The 27,573-nt window shown below is 43.1% G+C and overlaps 3 protein-coding genes across 5 annotated transcripts; all 3 read right to left on the reverse strand.

The window, feature by feature from the left end:
• Positions 1-1,768: 1,768 nt before the first annotated feature.
• Positions 1,769-5,351, reverse strand: slc30a1a (solute carrier family 30 member 1a). The gene is made up of 2 exons (XM_085936975.1): positions 4,217-5,351; positions 1,769-3,497 (listed from the first exon to the last, which is right to left on the reverse strand). The coding sequence occupies exons 1-2, from the start codon at positions 4,761-4,763 to the stop codon at positions 2,626-2,628; spliced, it is 1,419 nt and encodes a 472-aa protein (XP_085793101.1). The 5' UTR covers positions 4,764-5,351; the 3' UTR covers positions 1,769-2,625.
• A 177-nt stretch (positions 5,352-5,528) lies between these two features.
• Positions 5,529-9,135, reverse strand: nek2 (NIMA-related kinase 2). The gene is made up of 9 exons (XM_085936976.1): positions 8,458-9,135; positions 8,015-8,232; positions 7,629-7,869; positions 7,466-7,548; positions 7,272-7,398; positions 6,969-7,197; positions 6,751-6,805; positions 6,574-6,629; positions 5,529-6,354 (listed from the first exon to the last, which is right to left on the reverse strand). The coding sequence occupies exons 1-9, from the start codon at positions 8,551-8,553 to the stop codon at positions 6,179-6,181; spliced, it is 1,281 nt and encodes a 426-aa protein (XP_085793102.1). The 5' UTR covers positions 8,554-9,135; the 3' UTR covers positions 5,529-6,178.
• Positions 9,136-10,263: 1,128 nt separating this feature from the next.
• lpgat1 (lysophosphatidylglycerol acyltransferase 1) lies at positions 10,264-27,497 on the reverse strand. Of its 3 annotated transcripts, none has more exons than XM_085936977.1 (9): positions 26,827-27,497; positions 25,391-25,643; positions 22,486-22,604; positions 20,660-20,755; positions 18,435-18,714; positions 16,758-16,884; positions 12,674-12,780; positions 12,299-12,439; positions 10,264-12,068 (listed from the first exon to the last, which is right to left on the reverse strand). In XM_085936977.1, exons 2-9 carry the CDS (start codon positions 25,626-25,628, stop codon positions 12,028-12,030), a joined length of 1,149 nt encoding a protein of 382 aa, XP_085793103.1. In that variant the 5' UTR covers positions 25,629-25,643; positions 26,827-27,497; the 3' UTR covers positions 10,264-12,027. The 3 variants fall into 3 exon arrangements, with proteins under 3 accessions (XP_085793103.1, XP_085793105.1, XP_085793104.1); XM_085936979.1 differs by having other exon boundaries at positions 12,275-12,439; positions 26,827-27,495; XM_085936978.1 differs by having other exon boundaries at positions 10,264-12,439; positions 26,827-27,491.
• Between the last annotated feature and the right edge of the window lie 76 nt (positions 27,498-27,573).

The following is a 27,573-nucleotide window of genomic DNA, read 5'->3' on the forward strand; positions in this document are numbered from 1 at the left end:
GACCACAGCCGTGTCGTTGAGGTTTACATCGGATACACTCAGTGCTTTTGCCAGTGAGTGCAAGGCAGGCTGAGGGAGATGTTCATCCAGCTTCTTATCCAAAAAAAGCCCAAAAATTCTAACTACCGGCATAGATGGTGGGCCAAAAAGAGCAGAAGCAGCACCTACACTGCAGGGGTGTCAAACTCCAGTCCTCGGGGGCCTCAGTCCTACATTGTTTCCAAGTTTCCCTCGTTTAACACTCCTGATTCAATTATTCAGGATTATTATCAGGGTCCTGCAGAATGTGAGGATGGACTGATAACACATCAGGTGTGTTTAGTGAGGGAAACTTGGGAAAACATACAGGAATGCAGTCTCCAAGGACTGGAATTTGACACCACTGATCTACAGAAAGAAATAGATTATTTCTAATAACTTAAATACTTCATTAAGCAGTACAACACTCCATTTTTAGGGGTTAGAAGATTCAAAGAAAACACACATAAAAGTCCACAGGCTGAAATGAGCGTGACATTTTGAGGTTCTGAAGAGAAACTTTGGCACAGCAACACCATGGGATGGATGAGGTTCCAAAGACTGTGAACCCTGACATGCCACCAGTGACTATAAGAATCAGTGTATCATTCAGTCTTTTCATTTTAATTTACAAGTAAAAAAAGTAACTACAGTAATTTATGGATTATAAATCGCATTTTTTTTCTTAGTTTGGGTGGGGGGGGGCGACTTATACTGAGGAGCAACTTCTATGTGAATTTTTTTTCACAAATTTTCAAAAAAAAAAAAAAAAAAAAAAAGGGAACCCGCGAGAAACGAACCGCAATGTAGCAAGGAATTGCTGTAATTTGAATTTCAAGTGACGTCAGTGGCGCGGCAGTTGTTTACATAAAGGACAAAGATTCGATCACAGGATGACGAAGATGACGAAGGGCCCCACGTACTACCGGCATCATTAGCGGCTTTGTTTTTAAGTGACACGGAGGACGAAGAGTTTGAAGGATTTAATGATTTGGAGTGACACCGAAGGTTTAAAAAAACGATTATGGCTATTACGCACGCCCGGTCCTTCTCGACGGGAGCTCTCTTTCACCTCCGTGGATGGAAGTCGGGGGCTGTCCGGGGACGGTGGATGGGGCTCAGACATGGCTTTTACGCACGCGTGCTCCTATTCTATGGAGCTCTCTTCCACCTCCGTGGCTGGAAGTTCAGTAGTTGTTGCCTTGTTGAACTCTTGTTTTGTTAAAGAGCCATTTACCAAATCCACGTCTTTGCTTGTACTTTGTTAACGCTACAATATAGTTATATACTAGATTTGTGGAATAACGACGAGGCTGACGTCAGGGCGCACGCGCGGCTTTGTTGACAAAGGACGAAGAATTTAATCAATGGATTGAATGATTTGGAGTGACACAGATGGTTTGATAATATTGTTGTAATATGATAGTTATTTGAACTATACTTTATATATCGTTATATGGGTCTGTTGAATAATTAGAAATGCAAATCACGACGAGTCTGACGGCGCACGTACGCGGCATTGTTTACATAAAGGACGATCGATTGATTTAATGAATTGGAGTGACACAGATGGTTTTATAAATGTGTTATTTATGTAATAGTTATTAGAATAACTATGAATATTACGTCAGGCCCATTCCCAGCTCTTCGTTTGTGTTTGTCACGTTAGCATACCTATCGTTTAGCCTGTTGTTGCTCGTTCATGTCTGTTCTTGGTGTTGGATTTTGACAAATAAATATGCCCCAAAAGTTTTTGTTGTTGTTTTTTTTCACTTTATTGTGCATTTTATAGCTGGTGCGACCTATATTCCGAAGCGACTTAAAGTCCGAAAATTACGGTAATTATTTTGGTGTTTTTAAATCTGACCAAAAAATTACTGACTTTTCATACTTACATTTTTGGCTTAGAAATGGAAAAACGGGCCATAGTGCGGAGTTTGGTTTTAATATTTAATTGGTTGTGTTTAAGTAACTCGGGAATTTGGTAACAAGCACTGCAAATAACGTTAGATACAGAAGATGTGCTTTTGCTTATCAGAACCAGTTTGTGAACTTTGAACAAATATTACAAGCATCAGATTTAGTTTCACCAAATCACCTCACATCCAAATAAATCAAACAATAGCATGCTTATTTGGTTGTGATTACATTCATTGTGTATTTGTGATACTACAATGGTGAGAATTAAGAATTTTCAGTCATTACGGCCCTTTGAGGGAAACATCATTCCAAAACCACTGTTCCGTGAGAGGTGTGTCAAGAGAGAGAGATATACATTTTGTGTTAACAAAATTTCCTGACTAATTGTGGCAAATAACAAGAAAACGTATCTTTAGGGATACTTGTTACCAAACATTCCGCTCAATTATTATGAAAATCAAACTATCATTTGGCCCATTTTTCAATTTCTATTATGAAAAATCAAGCAACCCTTTGGTTTTGATTTAAAAACAAAATAAGTAATCAGTTACTTTTTCGAAACTGATACCCAGATTGAGGGGGCTTGTGACGAAAAGACTTAGGTTGAAAAACTGCTTGGTCGCTGGTAATGCTGGAGCCAAATTTCCCATATTGAACAACAGCAGTTGATCCAGCTTCCAGTTTCTCTCACAGAGACGACTCCACCTCCGACGTGACGATGACCTCCGGCTGCACCAGTGGCAGGGCGGCCGGCTCCGGGTTCTCGCCGATGACCCTGAGGTCACCGGCTGTCTTCTTGTCGACGGCGGGGTTCTGCTTGTCGCTGGCACCGCAACACAGCTTGGGGGCGCACTGAGTCCGGCAGGAGAGCTCGCACAAGGAGTCCTGGGACTCAGAACTGAATGTGACAAACTCGGGCTGGATGGTGGTGGCATGGATGCCCTCGTTGTGGAAAAAGTCCTTGATGCGCTTGGCCACCTCCATGTAGGATGTGGGGTCATGGCACTTGATGTGCGCCGTGGCAATGATGCGGCTGCCCGCCAGTTGCCACACGTGCAGCTCATGGATGGCCAGGACTCCGTCGAGGTTGAGCAGGCGCTCGTTGAGGCGGTGGATGTTGATCTGCTTAGGGACCGTCTGCAGCAGGATGAGGGCCGACTCCTTGAGCAACGGGTAGGTGGTGTACAGCAGGATGCACACCATGATGAGGCAGAGTGTGGGGTCCAGGTAGAGCACCCAGCAGGGGCCCGCCATCTTGGTGCTGGGCGTGGCGGGGCCCCCCATGAGATCCACCAGCGTGTGGTTGCTGTGGTAGTGGTCGGTGGCGTGGCTCTTGATACATGGGTTGACGCAGAGCTCGTCTTTGATGCAGGGCTGCCACACGAAGATGAAAATGAGAGCGTTGATCACGACGATGACGGAGCCCAGGGCATCGCCAAGCACATGGAGGAAGACGCCGCGCATGTTAAGCTGCGAGGATGCATTGTGGTCGTGATCTATGTCCTCGTAATGAGCGCCACCGTTGATCTGCATCTCTGCGCTCTCTTTAAGGCTCATGTCTGCAGACAGGGAAAGTCAAACTTATTTGTCTCAGAAGAAAATTTGGCTCAGTTGCCTAAACAAGTGACAATAATTTTGACACAATTAACAGAGTTTGAGTCCCAGTCTTGACTGTTTAAAGCTGAATTTAAATCTACTAGTCATTTCACAATGGGCAAAGTTCAATCATTGATTAGGCTGCGTGCACGAGGTAAGAAACCATTTTCCTCAATCCCTGACACAATAGCGGCTCGTTCATCAGTGGCTAATGGTGTGTTTTTGGCCGTTGACTCTACCATTATGCTGAATGGTGTGTTTTTGGCCGTTGACTCTACCATTATGTATGGGGTATGGAGGAGGGGTGTGAGCAGTCTCCGGTTATTGAAAATGTCGAGGCCAAGCAGTGTGCATGTGGGGGAGAAACCTGGTCCTTGGGAATGGCTTTAACCATTCTGTGTCTAAACAAGTGAGAGAGACACATGCCTAGACAATTTTCATGTGACCGCTTGCTTCTGTATAGGTTACTGGAAGTTGGATTGTACTGTTATGCAATATGGAGTGCTGACTGGAGATAGTGTGGAGAAGGCTGCCTTGGGGAAAGGGTGGGGGTCAACTTATGTGGAGAATTTATGGCTCGTGGGCCAATTCATTCGTGTCACTGTAATCTAAGTGCCATTAGTGCTTCAGTACCAAACAATAAATCATACAAAACAAACAATAAGTCTGCACCCACGCTTACCGGTTTGACAGGCGTCCGTGGAGCTGCTGTGGTTCCCTACCAAAATGTTGGTTTCCCCTGGAGTCCCGTTGCCGGTCCGGTGAGACTTTGCGCCTTTGCTCTTCTTTCCCCCGTGCGAGTGTCCGTGTCCTCCGCCGGCGTGGCCGTGGAACAAGCAGAGCCCAAACAGGTTGACCACCAGTCCCGCGAATCCCACGCCGGCGAGCACCTGCGGCTGCTCGATCTCGCGGGCCTCGGTGAAGCGCTCGATCGCCTCCAGCACGATGGTGCAGCACAGCGCCGTGAGGAAAACGGCATTGACCAGCGCCCCCATCACCTCGGCCCGGATCCAGCCGAACGTGTTCTTGTCGGTCGCTTGGGTCTTCTCGGCGAAGCGCACCGCGACCAGAGCTACGATCAGAGCGATGACGTCCGACAGCATGTGGAAGGAGTCGGACAGCATCGAGAGGGATGCGGTGATCCGGCTCACCACCACCTCCACGATGAAAAAGGCGAACGTCAGCAAGAGCATGCATAGCAGCCGGACTCGATTGGGCGCACAAGCCATTTTGCAGTCGATGTTATAGGAGAGGGGGGGGGGGGGGAAACCTAGCTCACCCCGGCTAGCTAGCTAGCTAGTATGAACTCCGAGCGGACAACTCGAGCTGACTGGCTCCCAGAGACAATACGAGTACCCCACACTATACTCACACTACAGTTACCCCGTAACGTCAGCGGCACTTCAACTGGAAGAGATTTCATCGGAAAAATAGTGACTTGGCAAACACCATAATGTCGACGCTCGCCCCAGCTCCAGTTTGCAGACGACCTGAAACTTTGCACCCGAGCCGGTAAACTTTCCACACGGAACACCAGAAGAACCAGGGAAGGAGCACGCCCTGTGCGAGTTCCTATTGAACGAGAGCACAAAAGGTCTAAGCCGATTGGCTAGATGTCGTTACACTCGTAAGTGGACCGGACAGAGTAACCGGGCAACGGTGGTTGCTACGCAAGCCACACGAGCGTTGTTTCGCGATGATTGACATGTGCATGGTCGTATTAGGCTTGAGAAGACCAATTAAAAAAACACTATAAAATAACGATGACTACAGGATGTTACTCTATAAACATTCCTTACTGGAATATGTACCTATGCTACACTTTTGACGTGGATAACGTGAGTTCTTGGTGATGACTGACACGAGTATGTTCGTCGTTCCCAAGCTTCAAGTAACAATAGTTTGTGCAGGCGTGTGTTTTGATAAAGGGTGTCTTTCCCCAAAATGTTTATTTTTCATTTACAACGTTGCACATTCTCAACGGAGAAATTGAGGGATAGGTTCTTGTTATGTGCCGGATAACAATCGAGGGCACACCTGGGGCAAAAGATTTTATTTTTCCGAAATCCCAATAACTCGAATGTGACATATTAGTACAATCAACTGTGATGTTGAAATTCAATTTGTTTTGACGATGGTTCTAATGACTAATTTTACATTATTTAAAGACAATTTAAAAATAAATCTACACGGGAAAACGATTGCGGTAATCAGAAGACAGACAGACAATATGTGGCATACTCAGACACTTAAATCAATGGACATTGTGGTAAACGAGTGACCTCTCGTGGTAGATTGAGTAATTGAAAAAGAGTATTTGGTTTAGTAAAAACATTTTTGTTCATCTGTTGTTGTATTTAGGCTAGGCTGTCTAAATTTCCAGGATGAACCAAATTTCCTGCATATGCCCGTTTGGTCAGAGACAATCATATTCATGCCAATTATTAACCTAAATGTATTCAAACCTTTAGTTTGGCCTTTGTTGTAGTATTATGAACCTATAATAATGACAACCTTCTTCAATACAAAATCTTGCCGATAAAACAAGCACGGCACTTTATAAATAGCACATACACAAGCTTAATTTAAGTTAAGTAGACCCAACGCTTAAAATATTCACAATTTTACGGTCACACAACGACTGTCAGATGCGCATGCGGAGGATCTGATAGGCTTTTTCGAAATCCATCAGAGTTTGAGCATGCTGACTGACCATGTCGTATCGTGACGCCATTGCTACAGAGTGATCCAGCTGACTGTTTTCCTTGTTGTCACCTACAAAATGAACCTTCTTGCCAGGGGAGTACTGCTTCCAGACACCTATGGGAGCAAAAAGAGTATTTTTAATGCATTCCTGTATCCAGGGACAAAATAAGGTAAGTCTTGTGACATGCTTTTGAAATTTTGATCAAAATCTTTATTGACACAATTATCAATTTATCTTTACCACTTAACCAATTAAAAACAAAAAAAGGTAAACACACAACATTTCTAAGCTGAACTTGTGTGTCTCCAGAGGTCTTCATCGGGTTCGCGTACCTATGCTCTGCTTCCTCTGATGCGCTGCAGGGAAATTCTTCAAAAAATACTCCACTCTGTAATAAAAACCCGAAGATCAGAACAGAGAAGGAGATGTACAACAGTGAAGGAGTTGTACTCAGCCATGCTGCCAGGTCATATGTCAGTAATGTTACTTTTTTTTTCTTCAAAAAGTACCTTAACAGTTTCTCGTCTGCGAGGCTTTCACGTAAACACATCTCTTGTTCCCGTCCTGAAAACAAATGCAAATTAGAAACTGTACATTACAAATGCTTGCAATTGCTGTGTTTCCATGTTACAACACTTGAAATATATGATCCAGCGCAAAATCTGACAGCCGACCCGTAAGTAAAGCTCAGGTAAATTCTAAATAGGAGGGAAAAAAAAACCCTCACGCTCCAGCATCTCTTCACGTTCTTCAAGTGCGTTTTCCCGCTCTTTCAAGGCCTGCTCTCGGAGCCTGAGCTCTGCGACAGAAGGTGTTACTTCTGTGGGCTTTTTGGAAGCAACGTCGGAGCCCGCCGACTGCCTCCGAAGTTGCCGCGCTTTCTTCCGCTCTTCACCGACTGCTTCGGCCAGAAGGCTGCTCTGGAGGACGGATTCCACAGATGGCCTCAGATAGTCCTGGTGAAAAAACCCAACAGACAGCACCATTAATGACACACTGGGGGGCGGGGAATATTCATATTATTTCTAACCTTCAAGTTGAGCATTGTCTTGAGCAGGGTATTTATTTCTTCTGAGTATCGATACGGGATTCTGTTGAACTTGCCCTCTCGAATCTTGACGGCCAACTCTTTTTGGCTGTAGGCAGTAAAAGGGGGCCTGTAAAGAAAGATTTGCGCTCAGTAAACAAAGCTATCAGGGAGGCAATGCGCTTGAGCAAACTTACCTAAGGGCACACAGCTCATACAGCAAACAACCCAGTGACCAGATATCTGACTTTTCATTGTAATACATCTGGTTCATTTGCTCCTGAAAGACAAACGTTGCATCAATCCGTTCAAAATCTTTAGAAATCGGAACTATAGCATTCACAATTGATGAAAACTCACAGGAGACATGTAGTAAGGCGTTCCAACAAACGTCTGGGCAAAGCTGGCTTCGTGGTTAAGGATCCGGGCCAGGCCAAAGTCACCCAGCTTCACGTTCTGTTTGACGTCCAGGAAGATGTTGGCTGGTTTCAAGTCCCGGTGAAGGACGGTGGGCCTGTCGTCATCCCGCTTGTGACACTCCTTGAGCGCTAACATGAGCTGTGCTGCAACACGCAGGATGAACTTTTCATCTAAATAATGTCTGAGGACACAGAAAAAGAGTCAAAGCTTAAAAGTTGCGGTTGCCATGCAGAAATTTTTTTCTATTGAGATATTAGAGCTCTTTTGCATTACTGTTTTTGTCTGTCAGCATTCGTAAAAAAGTGTTGTGAGGGTTACACGGTCACCTTTCCCTGATGCATCCAGCAATGAGGCTTGCCAGGTCTCCACCCTCGCAGTACTCCATGATGATGTACAACGTGGTGTTGTTGCGGTCAACAATGCGGTCGTAGTATCTCACTATATTGGGATGCTTCAGCCCTCTTAGGAGGTTCACCTCTGACACCAGCATCTGCTTCTCGCTCTCTGACATTGTGCCATAATTCACCTCCTTCCAGACCAGAACCTTGAGTTCAACAACAGTAAGAGAAAAATAGCAATACAGGGGACTTAAAAAAGAGAAACGCCAAGAACCAGGCTGAATTAAAAATCAAATTCATTTTCAAATTTGAAAGAAAGTTAACAAACATTTGGAGACGGTTCATACAAACCGCCTATTGTAATTATGGGAATTTCAAGGTTACAAATACAATATTTTAATAGTTAAAAAAAAATGCCAATGGTTCCTCACCTTTCCGTCACATTTCCGTTTTATTTTCTGACATCGTCCATAAGAACCGGACCCAATGGTGTGTAGCACCTCGTAGTCATACATGCTGGACGGCATCTTGTTTTTGTCTAACGTGCAGCAAGTTTGTGTGCATGCGGTTGCAGGTAAGGAAACGGAAACCTCTCTGATGTTTTGAATAGCGTAATAGCGTATCTCGATCGTGATTGGTCTACGTATTGAAGACAAGAGGCCCTAATTGGTTAGGGATCGGATGGGCGTGACAACGTTGCCAAGGATACTGTTGTGAGCAAGACCCGCGAGAATAGAGCGGTAAGCGCACTCGATCTCCACAAGAGGACGCTAAATATTCGCATAGACCAAGGTAGCATCTGAACGTTGGGCAATGGGAGTACAGTATCCATCCATCCATCGATCCATCCTCTGAACCGCTTAGTCCCCACGGGGGTCGCGGGCGTGCTGGAGCCTATCCCAGCCGTCAGCGGGCAGTAGGCGGGGGACACTCTGAACCGGTTGCCAGCCAATCGCAGGGCACTCAGAGACAAACAACCATTTGCACTCGCACTAACGTGAAGAAATTGACAATACAGCAGACTTTGACTTTTGACAATTTGGAGTGCTCAACCGGTCTACCAACCATGTTTTTGAGATGTGGGAGGAAACCGGAGTGCCCGGAGAAAACCCACGCGGGGCCGGGGAGAACATGCAAACTCCACACTGGGAGGGCCAGAGGTGGAATCGAACCCGCACCTCCCCTAACTGTGAGGCGGACGTGCTACCCAGTGCTCCACCTAGCCGCCTGGCGGTACAGTATAGAAAATACAGTAAATACATTCAACATGTCTTGGCTTGCACGAAATTTTAAGCACACATGCATTTTTGTATGATTTTTGTGATTATGGATGGAATAATTCTTTTCCAAAAGTTACCTATATATCATATGTTTTTATTTATTAAATATATGTAATCAGTTATGCACAAGACAATTTATACATATTGCCATTTTGCTGTGTTTTCATATTGTATGAACATTGTTGTCATATATGATAGCCAAGCCATTTTAACCTGGCCACCAAGTCTGACTTTTTTTCCCCACGTGGAACAAGTCAAGTCAGTTCCTTTTGCCGCTTCAATGACACTTTCTCAAATGATTCATTTGCTCCCCTGGAAAGCCGCTACAGCCCAAAACTGATACCACGGGAAGGCAGACCATACAGGGATCTGTCAGTCTGGCTCTGAAAAGGTCACTCTAGCAGAGAGCTGGATGACCGTGGGATGTCATAGTATAGTTGTAGTTGTGGGAAAACAGGCTGCTTGGTCAAGATGAAAACATGTATCTTAAAAAATAGACATCTCACTAGAGGGAACTGATACGGCCCTTCTTCAGTTACGTTTTTTAGACAATAACCATGAAGAATTGATGATTTTTACAAATAAAACATCTACTTGTATGACTATACGCAATCATAATATCAAGTACCGTCTTCCATATTTTACCTCAATGCTGACATTGAAATCATACCACAGCAAAAACCTAAAACATGCCTGATTGTCTTCATCAACTGGAACATTTGAAGGTGACTGACACGTGGGAGCCAAAACAACCGAAAGGCTTTCATAGACATCCTGCCATCCTATTCTCTTGAGACTATATTTGGGGGTTGGGTGTCCTGAAGGCTGCAGCATTCAGCCTGGTCTTCACTGCAGCATTTTGACATCTTCTATGAGGGGTAAAGGGATGTTTTATTACTTGCTGCCACAAGGTTTTTCCCTGGTTAAAAGAGCATAAAGGACAAGCAGAGCACAGAGTTTACGATCTTTGATGTTTTATTCCAGCACAAGTTGTTTTTGTGTTGGCTGTGTAACTAGGAATTGAAAGGAGAAGTACAAAATGGGGAATTACAGACAGTTCTAGTATCATTTGTTTTAATCCCTATTGTGTTTATTTCCTAAAATCACAGCTAGGAAAACATCACTTTCCCTGCCTTCTTTGGAAACACGAAACACGGTTGAAAAAAAGAAAATCGGATAAGGACCAGTGAATGACAGATTTGAAAATGTTTTACCTTTTAAGTTAGGTATTTTTTTTGTATTTAACACAGTTTTTGCCAAAAGTGACAAAGAATGCAGGCTGGCAACCAATAAAATTTATATTATTAATGCCAACAATAAATGCCACACCTCTAGGTTCTTTTATTTTTTATTTTTTTTTTTTAAATCAAATAACTTTCACAACTGAATAACATTTTTAAGCTTAACCCTTTTGGAACAATTGGTCCTAACAAATCTTTTTTTCCCTTAGGAAAACACCATAACTGGGAAATGTAGTCTTTTTAGACAGGGTTTCCCCAAAATGATGTCTTTGTCCATTTTATTTGGGTTTCCGATTGTCAAAGTAATTTATGTAAGTTTCAAATAAAATATAAAGTCCTCCATTTCTTGGCAATTGGTGCTTGTTGTAATAGACAATTAATGATACATTTTCACGTCCATTTTAGTAAAGGAACAAAATTCAAGGCATGAGCTAACGTTTTGGGAAACTCTGTCCTAAGGTATTGGCAAAAACTTAGAACAAATAGATGGTTTAACATTGGATCGTCACGACCAAATGTGTTGGGGATGACACAAGGCTTGGGCAGCATTGCCAATAACGTCTTGCTTGGAAACAGGAAAATAAAATTAGAATCACAACAGTGTACCAATGAGAAGTACACACAAAATTATGTTTTTGTTTAAAAAATACAATATAATAAAACTTGACTTATTCACAGACCGGTGACGGACATAGCTTTTCGAGGTTTGTTATGTACAGAGGATTTTGTGTTATTAAAATGAAATATTTGATGAATTGTCTTCACCTTCTGACGTCACACAGTAACAACACATAAAGCACATTATTCAAGGGGAAAAAGTTCATAAAAAAATAAGGGAGGGGGCACCCATACATTATCACTTCTTCCTACTGTATGAATGGCTGCACTTCTTAAAGCCAAAGTGAATGGTCATATACTTCTTTCTCTCATCCATTCAGCACAAACAATTATGTTCCCTTGTGTTTGTGGATATGAGCGTATGGCTTAAATAAATGTAAAACTATGCCGCATGATAAAAGGGTGGAAACAAAAAAAAAAGTCTAGCTTTCTCAGTCCATCTTTTATGAGATGATGCACATAGTTATGAGCAAACGACAAATTGCTTTTCAAGTGATCTGTACGTTTCCACTCAGGTTTGACGCCGTTTAACTTGGAGCGGGTTCGCCAGAGTAAACAGTCCAGACATAAAAAAATAAAATAAAAAAAAGATAAATGTGCTGGCTGTCGTGGAGATGGGCAGGCTAAAAAGAAAAGGAAAAAAAAAACATTTATAGGTAGCTACCATTCAGGAAGATATCCTGGGACAGGGAGCAGTTTGGGTCTTTAGTGCAATGTGGGCTGAGGTGGGTGAGGAGCAGAGCGTCCACGCGGCTGCTTCGAGACGTCCACTGGGCGTCAGAAAGAGGGCAGGCTAAAAGGTGGACTTGATGCTTGTCTCACAGTATTCACAGACGCACACGTCCAAACACACTTCATGAAACTACAGCAGTTCTTTGTCCTGAGCCTCTTGAATGCGCAGGCCTATGTGTAAACATCAACATGAGAGCCATGATGTGAAAGATCATGTGTCGTGTCGGGCCTGTAATTCTGTTTGTCTACACATCGTATACATATTATTTGATTTTTTTTAGTGCCCCCCTAGTCTTTAGTCCCGCCGCGTGAATTGCAAATGTACAGTCATCCATCGCATGACACCGGCGGATCCCGAGGCGCTTCTTGCTGCTCACCTCGTCGGCGTACTCAAAACATACCGCAGTAGAGGTGCCGCAAAAGGCTGTACCACATGTAGCCGGAGACGAAAGCGAATGACTGGATGGCGCACAGCCACATGGGGTCCAGTGTCATTTGCCTAGAGATCGCTTTTTTCTGGCCCTCTGGAGGGGGGAACGCTCCTGTTGAGAAGGAGACGAGGAATGGGAGAGGTGATGGATTACTCGTGGCAATCACGGCTACTAATTAGTTATTTCATGCTACATACGCTCACTTTCAAGATATGAGCTGTATCAAAACAACACAGGAATCAATGTGGATGGTTATGATGAGTCTTAGATTGCAGTGAAGAGATAGATTGAAGTGCAGCAAATGTTGTGAAAGGTACGATAGAAATTCATCAAAAGCACACAAACCTGTGTCGTAGAAGTGGGCCAGTAAATCCTCTTTCTCCACAAACCTCTGATATAGCCAGTCTGTCAGAGCCTGCTCCTCGACAGGAACTTCTTTAATTGGGTACATCCTGAAAGAAGACACAAAAGAGATGTGTGAACACATCCAGTGTATTACTTGCATGTCAGCAACAGCCTGAAGTCCATTTTAAAAGACAATCCATAAAATGCTGTCTGTCTGTCTGTATTTACAGTAGATTTGACTTGTTTAAGAAAATCATTAGCAGAGTGACCCCCACTCACATGAGCAAGTCCAAGTGTTTTTTTTCGCACTCAAAAGTCGCACTCAAAGTCTAGCCACACGGGGGCCTCAGTTGGCTGCGTTCACACAGCCCCTGGTCACCTTCAAACAGGTTACGGCTCCTCCCTCAGAGGAGCATTTCCTCTGCACTCAGTATTACTTTAATATTCCTGACTATTTAAAAGGACATCTGTGGAGAGGATCTGAAGGAAGAAGGCAATGGGCCATACAGTATTGATTCCATTTAACATGTATTGACTGGTTAAACCATTAAAACTGGGGGAACAAGTCTTATTATACTGCAGGTAACAGAATTGGTGGATATATTGGACTGTATATTATTCTTATGCAAATTGTGCTAAGGTCAGATGTTAATCATTGCACTTGTGTTCACCCAAATGATGACAGGGTAAATCCAAAAGTGTTTGCTCTTCCATATATCTATTGGCTTTCCATTTTGCTTCTTTATATTTCTTATTCTAAAGACATTGCTTTCTTTCCTAACTGGGCAAGGAAGGTAATTAAATTTGGACTGTGTCAGGGAAAAGCTGCCCACTTTTACAGGAAAAAGCCAATCATTATTTAGGGACTCGTGGGGAAATTGAGAGGAAAAAAAAGTTTCTACAGTGTCATAAAAGGCAAATGTAGAGATTAGCAATTCGGCGATGGTGACCAAAAAGTCTCGTGTCCTGCGTCTCTGTCTCCATTTTCCTTGTTAAGATAAGATACCAAATCCCATCATTGTTATTCTTTTTCTCAGTCCTTCTGTGGACCGAGAATCAGTCTTCCTCCTGTTTGTAGTAAAATGACATTATTTTTGTAAACCTTAAGAAAAATTGAAAACCTGAATAACACACCAAATTACTTGGCCTTTTAAGATTAACCAGCCCTGCCATCATGAAATAAGTTGAGGGACAGTCGTAGGAGTTTACTTGATCATTGCTCCATTAACTGTTCAATTTGTTTCCGCTTGAGCTTAAGGCTGTCTACGTTCCAGGAAATGATTTGGTCAGAAACAATGGACGTGACAAATGTAAAAGGCTTGGCCGGAGGAAACAGCTCAGTGAACTACCAACACGTTGATATTCAAGAGCTTTCCGTCACCCTAAAGATGGATTGACATTGCACAAGTTAAAATACTAGTTATTCCTTCTTCACTGCGTGTGCATGCGTGCGTGTGTCTCTCTCTCTCTCTCTACGGCGCAAGATCACTTTATCACTGTGATCAGAAGTATCAGACCTGATGCGTGGGGGATGAAGTTAATGAGTGTCTAGGCTGGGTATCTCTTATCAGTGCAGAGGTCATGAGTAAAGAACTATCAAGTCATTGTCACAGGTGGTCATGAACTTTATGCTAAGCTGACAGATAGTCGAGCAGTAAACACTGAATAATACGAGTACATTTGGAGACACATTTGAATGTCTATTTCTGATGACAAATCGATGCTGACAAAGATGAACAAAATCCTGTGCTGGGAAAGAGGGAAAAAAACAACAACTGACATCAAGGATCTCATTATTATACTCAAAGATGTGATGAATCCATTATGGAAGCCCTCAAGCGAAACCAATCCAAGTAGGAAATGTGATGTGTTCCACGTACTAGCCCCGTAGCTCAGCTGTTTTGTGGGAGGAAGAAAAATCCAAAGACGGCTTGAGAAAGCAGTACAAGTGCAAGCTCAACAATTCAGACGTGCGACCCGCGTCTTGTCATAGACACCTTGCAGCTCCCACCAAGAGCAGCTTTCATTAAAGCAGACAGTAGAGCATTAAACAAGGAAAAATGAGCCAGTACCAAAAAAAAAACTGAACATCTTCAACACCTACCACTGCCCTTGCTCTGCCTCTGTACACCCACCTAACTCTCTCAAGTGACATTCAGTAGTCTTAGGATCTGTGAAACTGGTCTTATATGGCGAGAAGGCACAAGAAAAAGGCTGGGTGGATTCATCTAGAATGCTACACAATGCTACACAATGCTCAGCTGCCTGTTAAGAAGCTTGGTCCTGGTAATCTGATATCAGGCAAAACACACACACACAGAAACAGGCTGGAGCAGGTGGATTCAAAACCTCTTGACTCACCACAACCAAGCTGGAATGATTACAACACTAATTATGATCCATTGATGATTCTACACTATACCAATAATCTCATCATGTCACCAGGGAAACTGTTATCAAGCATTCTGTGTCTCATTAGACAAAAGGCACCTGGAGAAGTGGTAGAGTGTTGATGTAATAATGGAAGGAAGCTATAAAATGGAAGGATGGCAAGAAGAACAATGTTCCACCCACTTGTGACATGAGTGAGATGTTTATGATAGAAATGCAAACCGTTTGAATCCTACTCTAAATGTGTTAAAACCCACATGCTCGGACAAATAAAAATAAGGAGCCCCCACAGCAAGTGGGTGATTTACTTGGCAGGGCAACCGCTCAGAACAGACAGTGACTGAGGTCTTCCCTGTTGCTGTTTTTCCTGATAATACCAACTTTTAGCGCTTCTTCTCATCACCGCATAACATTCCACCTTTTCGGTTTCAATTTAATGTTTGTCTTGTTATTAAAATGTACACCCTGTTTAAAGAAGTCATCAAGACTGCGCACACTAAATATTTACCGTTGGAACAATTCAGCCTGTGGTCAGACCTAATTGACTAAACCGAACACATGTGAATTCTCTTCTTAATAAAAATTTGTTGTTCTGAAGTACATCATAGTACTCACTCCCTCTGTATTTATCTGATCAGCGGGCACGTTATTCCTCTCGTGTACCAGCCTGGATCTTGATCACTGACGTGGCTGGAACTGTGTGTCCGCGCAAGTTAAACCGCTGTGCCGCTATTTGGGGTGCCTGTCTGCAGAACCGCTTACTATGCAACGGAAGGTGACTGTTTTAATGTTTGGTTAGACTGTCTCAAAATTGTGATATCTCTGACAATTTATAACAGACACAATGAGCCCTTTGCTTTAGTCCAATTTGGTGAATGACCAGAAAAAAAAAAAAAAAAACTCTGGAGAGGGATCATCAAGCCAAGTTCAATAAATCACATTTTACTTTGTTCAATTTCTCCCTGCAGAGTAAAGTGTTCAAAGCATCCCGAGGGTCATCATGACTTCCAGCAGCTGCCGCTTGACCCTGAATGCATCCCTCATAAGCTACTACATAGATGCTGTGTACAGTAAAAAGACATTTATCTTGACTGGGGTCTTGCGACGAAGCTAATCCAAATGCACCTTTATCGGATAATTAAGTGAAAGGATAACTGCACAAGGAGACCTTGAGGACAGCGAGAGGACATTTTCTCTGCCAAGAGCAGCGATATTATTAACAGCACTAAATGTCTGGTGGTTGCAAGCAAACAGCAGAGAGGATAAAGTGATCAAAAAGCCCCATTTGCATTTCTAACTCCAAAGGAGCAAAGGTAAAAACACCTTTATTGGAAAAAGGAAATCTTGAATAAGAGCAAATGCTACAGCTGACTTAAAATTCAAAGCACCCACTCAATTCCACACAAGCACAAAGGACGGGGGGGGAAGAAGGTCATCACAATGACCAAACAGAGGACAGTGGTGCATTAAGTCATCTAATAACTTCTTCAGCTCTGGTGCATTCCGCTGACTAAGTATGAAAGCAAGTTGGTGGGGAGTTCCTTCTGTACTCTTGAGCTATCAGTGGGCGGATTCTTAAATTCTCCCTCGATAGAAGTAAACACCTTAGGAGAGTGACAATATCAGTCTCAAAGTCTATGTACTAAATTTAAGTCGCTGCAACTTTGCTGATCTGATTGTATTTCACCCTTACCTGTAGTGAACATGGGTGACTGTTGCCGACCTGTACCCAAAAATCCACGTCTGGATGTCCATGGGTCTGGCTTTGGGATAAGCTATGGTCACATCTATCACCCACTGCAGCCCTTTGCGCTTTTTACCTGGAAACCAAAATGATAATGCCAAGCAGAACGTGAAAAAGGGTAATAAAGTCAAAGTTAAAGTACCAATGATCATCGTCACAAACACATCTGGGTGTGGTGAAATTTGTCCTCTGCATTTAATCCATCCCCATGTGATTTTGATCCATCCCCTGGGGGAGAGGGGAGCAGTGAGCAGCAGCGGTGCTGCGCTCGAGAATCATTTGGTGATCTAACCCCCCAATTCCAACCCTTATTGGAATTGGGGTGAATTGTCCGTCTGCTTTGAATTTTTTTTACAATTTTTTATAATAAATAATTGGCTATGAAATGACATCTAATTGAATGGGCAAGCCAGTATTAGGGACCTGTATACAAACTTGTGTTGACTGTTTGTCTGCAAATTAGCGAGGTGAGCCAAAAACCATGGCACACATTACCGGCCATTCAAACCACAGAATAAGTGACTTAGCAGGCTTCCTTGGCATTAATGGGAATCGCCACAGCCATCAAAGCATGAGTAATTGGACCCCAAGCTTTGTCCAAGCACGCAAAGAGGAAGTCACACTCTCGTGTGTGCAGCGGGCCAAAGTACGAGGCTTTGAGCAAACATATCGGTACAGTGATAAACCACTGTAATAAACGGCAGAGGTACGTCCTTCAGCATACACTGCCAGGGGGACAAATGCAGCACCTTGGTCAGAACTACAACGTGACAGTAGACTCAACATCACCCAGAGGCATGCTTGTGATTGGTCGACTCATATGGTTTATCATCAATCGTTGCGAGTCATGAACTTTGCCGGGTTGCTCGCTATCTTTTCGACAACATGTACACCTAATCAGCGTTTAAGCCAAGGAGACACTGAATGGCCGTTAGACAGCAGCACGCATAGTATTTACATCAAATCCGGTTTTCTGCAAGTGGGCCATTTGTCTCAGAGTGAGTCAGCAAAATATGGGTACTTCTGCAGAGCATCAGGGAAGGTCGGGGTGAGATGACGCTTGCATAAGCTAACACACGTAGAGGACATAGGGACAGAGTACACGTTGGGGTATTTTATTTATTTTATTTTTCCCTGCCCTATGTTTAAAAGCCATTAGCAAGATTCACGTAGAAGGACAAAGCCTCTCTGCACCAACCTGCTTGCAGCGTCAGGAGAAAGCGGCTACAAGAACATGCGCAGGCTGCACACGCGGCCAATTAAGAGCTACAGCGAGTTTTGACATTCTTGTCTTGATAAACTGATAGTGGTTTGCATCAAGCACTGAGCCTGCCTTTAGGGCACGCAGCTGAGCCACATTTTCAACAATGCTGGCCAAAACATCCTCGGGACTAAAACTACCCTAATCACCCTTCAATTGGATTATTTTATGCATTCGTGTTGGTTTTGAATGTTTTCTAAGGTCATACAAATTTAGTCAAATGTTTCAGCTCAGTAAACATCCAAATACAAATGATTCCTACAACTGTTTTTTTTTCTTTTTTTAATTTAAACAAATGCAACCATTTGCACAAGGTCGCTTTGATTTGAAACCCGGGCGGCGTTTTTTGGACATGTATTAGTTACCTGTCTGGTTGGGTGTCCTGCTCTCATTGCCCACACTGCCATTTTCATGCTGGGCTGACAAAGTTTTCAGGATGACCTGGGTGGCACCAAGGCGAGGCAGCGTGACGTGGGTCAGGTGGGGTAGAGAATGCTTTTTGGCAAACAACTGGCTGGTTTCTCTCCGCTTGCGCAGGAAGCCACCCTCGGGAAACAGTACGATCCACTTCCTATCACGACTATGGTAATATTTGTCTAAGTGTTCCTTCAAGTAGACCAGCTGCTTGTCTCGATGGGCTTTACCCTGAAGGGAATAAAGACATGCCTTGATAACACTTACAAGCAAACACTAATAAGTTGGTGGCAGCACGACTGTCTAGTAGGGATGGGAATCTTCACCATCAAAGCAATACGATACACATCTCGATGCATTCACAATTCATGGAATTGGCAATGATAAGAAGTGTTATCTACAGTTTGAAGTAGTTGCATATAAGTTATCCCATATTTACTCAATGTTTGTTTAAGGAACTGCATACCAGTTACCTTACATTTACTTAATGTGTGTTGAAGTGTTTAGGACTAGTTACTCATTATTATTGTGTGTTGTGTTAGTTTACCAAGAAGATAAACTTAGCAAAGGTTTAGTTGCATTGTTCCACCGGAAAGCGGCATTCAACGTGCTTCAAGTTATCTGATCACAGTTGAGGATGAGTCAGCCAACCGTGGAGAAGAAAGCCGGTTGAGGAAACAGGACAGACTCTGCAATTCCAGTGCTGGGGTCACGGGCCGACAATTAAATGCTGAATCACACCACACTACATTCCTTAGATAGGCAGCGTTGCTACAGTTCCAAACCCCCTCCCTTTAGTGTAGCAACGCCTCTGTAACCAGGGCAACCAAAACATTGAAAAGAGGAGTACGCAGAGTAAGAACTCAGAATTGATGGAGATTGTAACTGTTTCCTTTCTCTATCGTTCCCCTAGCGAGTAAACCTATCCTGGTTGTCTTCTCCTTTGTTCCAGCGTGTGGTTTAATGTCTGATGGTACTTAGAACTGACAGATACGGTGCGATACAGTACGATTTAATTTTAAAACAATGCAATCCAGTGCGATACGATGCAACTGCATCTTACAGGTCGTATCGATTTTCTGATGCATATTGGTGAATCTTCCCAACCCTACTGTCTAGCACTCTGATCAGTAATACTGTCACGCCACGGGTGTTAAAAAAATTACATTAGGGACATTAGCGGTGACAGGGAGGGAAGTTGAGAGGATTGATCTCCAGTAAAGTTCAGTTGGTCAAAAGCCAGTTTAAATGCATCAGCGGCACATGGGCTTTTGGCGGGGTTATAAACTTGCGTGGCACACCAATCACAGAAGAGATCACTGTGTCAGGGTTGAGGGAAATATAAAGTCCACCCACATTGGAGGATAAATTGACACTAGAGGCAGGTGTGCAATACAAACAAAAATGTTTATACCAATACAGAATAATTATTCTTAAAAATCACATGAAATTAACAGATTTTCTTTCTGGGATCTTTTCTCCATTTATTAATAAAATAGGCCACACCATTTTACTGACTGGGATATTATTTCATATCCAGTGTACACTACGTACAGTATGTGATATTTCTTAGCATTAAGCTAATGTTTTTAAAATTGGATCTTGTTCCATGTGCTGTGCACATGGTGGCGAGATATGTCGGCTACGCCCCATGAACAGCAGATGCTTGCCTGGCTGTCGCTGCGTGAGGTATTTTGGGGTAGGATGTCAGCAATGCACACTAGAATGCCAGAAGGGTTCAAAGAAATGACTAAGACCAGTCAGGCTTCTACATATGTGGCTCAAGGTGCTTCGGCCTTGACACGGTGATCGACGAGGGATTCTGAGGCAAAAATTTGCTGGGCACTCAAGTAAAATGATTAAAAGGAGATGAATGCTGACTGGCGATAAGAATGAATCAATGAAGCCTTAAAACAACATGTGTCATTTTCCAGGAATTCAGGGAGCATTCACAGTATATTCCCAGTGGGTGTCCTCGTGTAGGCTGGTCAAAGCAGCCTGCTCTGCCTCACAACAAAGGGTTAGTCTGACACAGCAGGGCTGAGCAGCCCCCCCGACTCCACACACTACTGTCCATAGTGGCTGACCTTCACAGAGAATGCCACACCATTCAGAAGCCTTCCAGTGGGGACAGGAGTGATGATTTAATATTTCACATGATACGATGAGTTCTTACCTGTCGGATGAAGAAGTCACCGTGTATGAGGGACACTAGGCCAAAGTTTGTGTATTTGAACACATGGTCCATCAACCACATCATTTTTTGTACCACCTGGAAAGGAAAACACACTTACTTTTTGAACCGTAGCATACTGTTAATATAGTTGTCATTGCAATAATGTAAACAACCCTATAATACTTTGAAGAGTATATCAGTGTGATAATGTACCGTATTTTCCGGACTATAAGGCGCACCTAAAAATCAAAATTTTTCTCAAAAGCCGACAGTGCGCCTTATAGTTTGATGCACTTTATTTTGGATCAATTTATGAATTTGATATGGATCGATATGGAAGGGAAACATAGGTAAGCAGTACCAAGGTGTTAGATTGAACTTTAGTCAGTTCCGATCATTTTCTAAGCGCTCGTTTGCGAAACGCGGTTGTTTACACTTTGCTGAGGCTCATGGGAGTTTGTGGGTGGCTAATGCTATGGTGATAGCTGCTATACGCAAGAGGCTATTTCATGTCAAAATCGGCTGCTCTGTTAATGTTTCGAGTAAATTTACGGATCGATATGGAAGGGAAACATAGGTAAGCAGTACCAAGGTGTTAGATCGAACTTTAGTCGGTTCTGATTATTTTTTAAGCCCTCGTTTGAGAAACGCGATTGTTTACACTTTGCTGAGGCTCATGGGAGTCTGCGAGCTGAGGCTCATGTGAGTTTGCGGGTGGCTAGTGCTATAGTGATAGCTGCTATACGCACGAGGCTATTTCATGTCAAAATCGGCTGCTTTGTTAATGTTTCGAGTATATTTACGGATCGATATGGAAGGGAAACTTAGGTAAGCAGTACCAAGGTGTTAGATCGAACTTTAGTCAGTTCTGATCATTTTATAGGATAGTTTGAGAAACGCAATTGTTTACAGAGGGCTCATTGGTTATTGGCTAGTGGATGCATATCGCAACCCTAGTCAACCGCAGTTTGTTGCAATATAGCTTCTATTTTATGCGCCTTATAATTCGGTGCGCCTTAGATATGGACAAAGTTTTAAAATGGGCCGTTCATTGAAGGTGCGCCTTATAATCCGGTGCGCCTTTTGGTCCGGTAAATACGGTAAATATATTCTGCAAGTCCTACTTAATGTGAAGTTCTTATCAGTTGCTATGATTTACTACTGACATACGGTATTCCAGATATCATTCATACATGTAACAGTACTTCTCAGGCGTTATCTTCTTCCTTATCATTTCTTGTGAAATTGACAGAGAAACAGAGAAATGTATATCTTGTTTCCACCGCACCCTTTGTACTTAAGTCCTTATTTTATGATGCGAACTTGTGATGGTAACAATTCTGCTCTCTGCTTGCTTAATTGCCCATCAGAGATTAATATTTTTCTCCTGCATGTTTTCTAATAGTTGACTCCATTTTGCCACTTGCTGTCAACTGAAAATGACATCACAGATCCCTGTATAAGTCAGTGTTTAAAAACGTTTTGTTTGCATTTGTGCTGCCATTCAGCAAAACAGGCAACCCATTAGAGGCACACCCCTGAGAAAACAATTTTGTTAGAAAAACACATTGTGTAAATAGGCTACATACTGTATTGACATTTAAGATCAGAGCCGTTTTGAGGAATGTGGCCTCATCTCAAGGCTATTTTGTTTTTCTGTGTTTTGGCCATGTGTAACCAGAGTTTGGAGAGGGGGAAAATAAACCTATTGGAAAGATGGGTGTCCGCATTGTGGCCCCTAATTAATGTGACTCTTAATTCTAAGCCACTTCATTCGAGCCCAACATTATCATCATACAGGTTGCAGACAATGTCTGTAGTCTTACCATGCCCTTGTCTTGCAGGCACATCATAAGGGTGCATACATCTCCCGTGGATTGATGGTTGACAATGACCATGGCTTCATCTTCAGAAATGGGCCGCACATCATCGCCCCACTCGGTTACTACAAAGCAAATGAGATACAAAGCCTTCAGCTCGCATTCTTTATATGGGACACATGGACTGCAAGCAAGCGTAGCCTAGAACTGGAAAAAGAAAATGACAAATAAATACAGGTCCATATCAACCTTGATTAGTTGATGAAGTCGTTGGAATATGTTTTCCTAATCAATTGAAACTATTACAAAAGGGGTTTCGTGTGTACACAATAGATTTGTTAATTGTCATAGATTAAACAATTCTCATATGCAAAAAGCCGTGTCAACAATCGATTAGTAAGACTTGATCAGAAAAAAAAGTACAGAACCAGCAGCACTGCCTTTTGTTGTCAAAGTGCTAAAAATAATAAAAATACAACCGCAAGCTTTTTTTCCGGAGGCCAAATGGCAGGCTGCACCCGGCCGGCTATCAAGAGAATAATACACAACCATTATTAACTTGGAACTATATTCCCTTGAGGCAGACAAAGCTCTTTCAGCATGACAATAACAAGCATGAACTAGCACCTGATTGAGTAAATCTAAAGTGGTCTTTGGTCCTTGTGTCCTGATTTACATTGTTGAGGATCTATTCAGAGCATACGCGCTATTTTACAAGCCAATTGCCAGTGTGATTGTTGACAGCACATACAGGAGCTTAAACAAAAAGGGGAAATGTGGCTCATGTTTGACGAGGGTCGGAAACAATAGTTCTCCCGGAGAACATGTGGAACCATTAGCAATTGAAAGTACACTTGAGCAGCTCAGTATATAAACCGAAAACCATGGAGATCTACGACAAGCCTGAGGGTGAAGAGATTCAGCTGAGCTACAGTCATGTGCGGGGAATCCCCACAGTCATGGGATGGTCAGCTCAAGTTGTGTGATGTAAATGTTGCAGTAGTCAGGCTTCTGCAATCCGTTTCCCCTCGAAAAGCAGAAGGTACAATTTGGAAACACATGCCTAAAAAAAACAAATGAGTTCGCCTTTTGCACCTGGAAATGATTCTCCTGAGAAAATAGTTTTGAGATATCATTTGAGGAAAATATGACATCTGTGACATTGCGTGTGTGTGCCCTGAAGGCGATGTCATTTCAGAAGGAGCACGCTCTCCTGGTCGCCCATGTCCCCATTGGCGCTGGAGACGAGCATTAACGATATCACAGAGATGGGTCATCTGTCAGATAGAAATACATTAGGGAAATTGTCTTTGAGAGACGACACAGTTAGCATAGCAGGGTGACAACCATGCTACGGCCGCACAGCAAAAGCCAACCCTGCAAGCGTTCCTCCTTCTCTTGACGCAGAGGAAAATTTGCCCACTGACCCTCTTAATTAATCTCTGGTCACCCCTGTTGCAACTCGACTGGCAAGCTACAGAATGAGGGCCAAGTTGTCAATGATATTCACATCTTTGGAGCCTCGCGAGAGACATAAATCCTTCTATATAAATACACATTTTCTAAATAAAGCAGAAACATACGCAGAGTAAATAAAGGACCATTTTAAGTTCATTATTCCAACGGTGCCTGAGATATTCTATGAAAGAATGAATTAAATTGGGTGAGATATCTTTTCTGCCCTGATTAAAGCAGTGCTGCGGCCATATGACTTGGTAATGTGACCCCCGTGCCAATTAACACATTTTTATTCAGCTACATGAAACATTCAGACACAACCACTTATATTTGGACTTCACTCATAGGTATTATTTTTTGGGCTCCAATATTCCTCTCTACAAAGGGCTGACAAAATGATAATACAGGTAACTTGGACGAAATAGGAGGATGTAATACTATATTAATAACCAGGTGCAGCAAACACTGTATAATGAGGACCATGTCAATCAAGTACGGTCTGCCTGTGCCCGCACAGTCCAGAAAATAGGTCTGTGCCAAGTAACCAACAACACGTGCATGGGTGCTGCATGACTGCACATTGGCATTAACAAATGACGAGCGGTTCACGTTCATTTTTTCACATGCAAATTTTTGCCAGGCCAGGTGCTAGATCATTGATGGGCGACGTTTGTGGAAGACAGCAAGGGCCACAAAACTCAATTTCAAATCCATTTTTACTCAAAACCTCGAGACCATCCACTTCTCTTAAAACACTGCTCACAGGGTGTGATGAGCAATGTTTACCCCTGGGGCTGCTCCTTTTGCAAACGTAGCATCATCGCAAACCGACTCAACCATGTTTTTAATGATCAAATGTCGCAGTCATCCGATCCCTTACCATGGCTGTGTTACTACCATAGTGTAGACTGCGACCCTCCTGTTTGACAATCTGCAGGTATGCAAATGTTGCATAACAGAATACCAGGTAGGCTGACAATTGACAAATGCATTATTGATCAGTACACCTTGTTACTTCCTGTGAACGCCACTTACAATTAGTAAGCATTTTGGTCACAGCCCCCATGCAACCAAATCACTGACTGCATGAATCACTTGCCAGATCTAACCCAGTAGATGTGGAAAATAATAGACGGACCCTGGTGATTTTTTTTCTCCCCGCTCTCATATTACACAGCAATTACTTTCATTGTTGGTTAGAGTAACAATTAAGAGACCTTCTATGGCTTCCAGTGCCTCAAATAGTTCTTTTGTTATGAAATGTTCATGTAGAAGTAAGAAAAATGCAAGAATCACATAAGAACAGACAGTACGAGTGGGATCAATACTTGGTATCTGTATCAGTGACTACTCAAGGACCGAGTACGGTCTGAAAAATAGTGGTATCAAACATCCCTTATAGTTTTTGTGAGTTACATGACAGTTCAAAATTATCTGTTCAAAAGCATGTTACCTGTATAGCCTGCGATCCAGCCCCACGACGACACCATGGCCAGCAGCCATTTAAACATGACACCCTCGAGGTGCCAGAACGTGGAGCTGTGCCATATTCTCAAGGGCTGCAGCACTAGCAGGTACAGGCAGTAGGACGGGATGGCTACACAGTTGTTAATGAACATAAACACGAAACGGAACACAGCCTTCAGCAGAGTCCAGCCAAGTTTGCCGGCCCCGTCCAACAGCTGGGCCATCGTGATCCACACCGTCTGGAAGAAATGCATGACATAACTGAAGGGGCGACAAACTCGTGTTTAAATGTGCTTAATTTCACAATTTCTCAAAAATTAATCCAATGGGTAATTCCCCACTTGGACTTGTCTTTTTTTTTTAGGAATTACTGGCCAATCTAAAGTGTTGAAAAATGACTTGCTCTTTTACATTTACTGAAAACTACAATGCTTCTATATATTTTCAGCATTTGTTGCTCCATGTTCATATTTAGAAATTGAATAATTTTGCAAAACGTCTATGCAGGGCTATACTCGCACATACACAAAATAATATTGCAAAATAGGCCCTGACATTTTGACACCTTTGTTTAAAATTATGCTGCCCTATGCGCCACCGGAGCACTGGGTAGCACGTCCACCTCACAGTTAGGACGGTGCGGGATCGATTCCACCTCCGGCCCTCCCTGTGTGGAGTTTGCATGTTCTCCCCGTGTCCGCGTGGGTTTCCTCCCACATCCCAAAAACATGCTTGGTAGGCCGATTGAAGACTCTAAATTGTCCCTGGGTATGAGTGCAAGTGCGGATGGTTGTTTGTCTCTGTGTGCCCTGCGATTGGCTGGCAACCGGTTTAGGGTGTCCCCCGCCTACTGCCCTATGACGGCTGGGATAGGGTCCAGCACGCCCGAGACCCCCGTGGGGACAAAGCGGTTCAGAAAATGGATGGATGTATGTATGTTTAAAATGACTGACTTGTAGTCTGATCAAACAAAGTTTAATAACGTGAAAAGTTGACGTCATAACGTGAATAATGTTTTTTTGCGTTACTTCTACTTTCAGTAATTTGGTAAACTGTTTCAGAAGAAATGCAGATAAAGTAGTGAAATGACCGTAATAAATGAGAATAATTCAAGTCTGTCTCTTCAAGCAAGTTGCCTTGGCGCCACTGTGATGCGTGAAAAGATTGAACCATAAAAGGACTTCATGACAGGCTAGCTAGCAGTGTGGGCTGTGCTAGCAAAGAGGAGAAATAATAGCAGAAAGAAACCAACGAGTGTAAATGCGTTACTACATAACATACATATTCAAAAGAAAGCGCATATACTTGACTGGACATTAAATGGGAGCGCAACGGGCGAGCCAATGCGCAATAGTGCAACTGCACTTCCAGGATATAGTCAGACCCTGATTTGGACTTGACGTCTAGTAGGTCGTTACTTACCGAAGTAATGTCACAGAGGCATTAAAGATGTACCAAACAGCGAGTGTGTTGAAAACAAGAGAACGCCGTCATGTGTAGAAAAAATCTAAACCAATAACTTAGCACATTTTCCAGCAGATATAGTCCGTGTTTTTGGTCAAAACGAGGGACATCGCTTAATTTAGTCTGATGTAGTCGCAACAAACAGCAATCACAGCCATCGAGGCGACGTTATCCAGGGCTGCTTGGAGGGGTCGAGTGAATCCCGGCGGGCACCGTTAGCCAGCTAGTTCGCTAGCTAGCTAGCAAGCAAGGAGCTCCACTTGAGCGCGGTCGGCTCCATCGCAGTCAGACACCGGGTTGATAATTCCACGGATGCATCATCACCATCATGGTCATCTGGTTAAAGATCTCTATCAAGATCCTGTCTTCCACGAACAATAGAAGAATCGGGCGTCGGCACACCCGCGACAAGTGTTCAATTGTAAAGACATATAACAGTCAAATGGATTCAACGGCGATGTTTCTCTTGCGGGCTGGCAGGACCCGTTATCTATTTGCTTTAAATCGAGATTCACACGGTGGTGAGTTGCACAGTGTAAATGTAGATGATGGCGGAAAAGACTCGTATGCGTTCACAATAAACACTTTAGGAACAACAAACAATTCTAAACATACTTTAAAATAATTTTTTAACTGGAATTTAACGTAATGATTCTAAGATATTAATTTGTTATAACATACGCCACGCTTACGTTCAACATTATT

Source organism: Syngnathus leptorhynchus, chromosome 18, assembly GCF_054491065.1.
Source record: "Syngnathus leptorhynchus isolate UIUO chromosome 18, UIUO_Slep, whole genome shotgun sequence".
Lineage (NCBI taxonomy): Eukaryota > Metazoa > Chordata > Actinopteri > Syngnathiformes > Syngnathidae > Syngnathus > Syngnathus leptorhynchus.

Coding starts and splice junctions, on each gene's coding strand:
- lpgat1 (XM_085936977.1), bottom strand. CDS start 25,628: ATGGCCCAGCTGTTGGACGGGGCCGGCAAACTTGGCTGGACTCTGCTG. Junction 18,715..20,659: donor GTGACTTCTTCATCCGACAG/GTAAGAACTCAT, acceptor TATTCCCTTCAG/GGTAAAGCCCATCGAGACAA. Junction 12,781..16,757: donor GTCACCCATGTTCACTACAG/GTAAGGGTGAAA, acceptor GTCTTCTTTCAG/GATGTACCCAATTAAAGAAG.
- nek2 (XM_085936976.1), bottom strand. CDS start 8,553: ATGCCGTCCAGCATGTATGACTACGAGGTGCTACACACCATTGGGTCC. Junction 7,399..7,465: donor TATGAGCTGTGTGCCCTTAG/GTAAGTTTGCTC, acceptor CTTTCTTTACAG/GCCCCCTTTTACTGCCTACA. Junction 6,806..6,968: donor ACGTGAAGAGATGCTGGAGC/GTGAGGGTTTTT, acceptor ATTTGTTTTCAG/GACGGGAACAAGAGATGTGT.
- slc30a1a (XM_085936975.1), bottom strand. CDS start 4,763: ATGGCTTGTGCGCCCAATCGAGTCCGGCTGCTATGCATGCTCTTGCTG. Junction 3,498..4,216: donor CACGGACGCCTGTCAAACCG/GTAAGCGTGGGT, acceptor CCCTGTCTGCAG/ACATGAGCCTTAAAGAGAGC.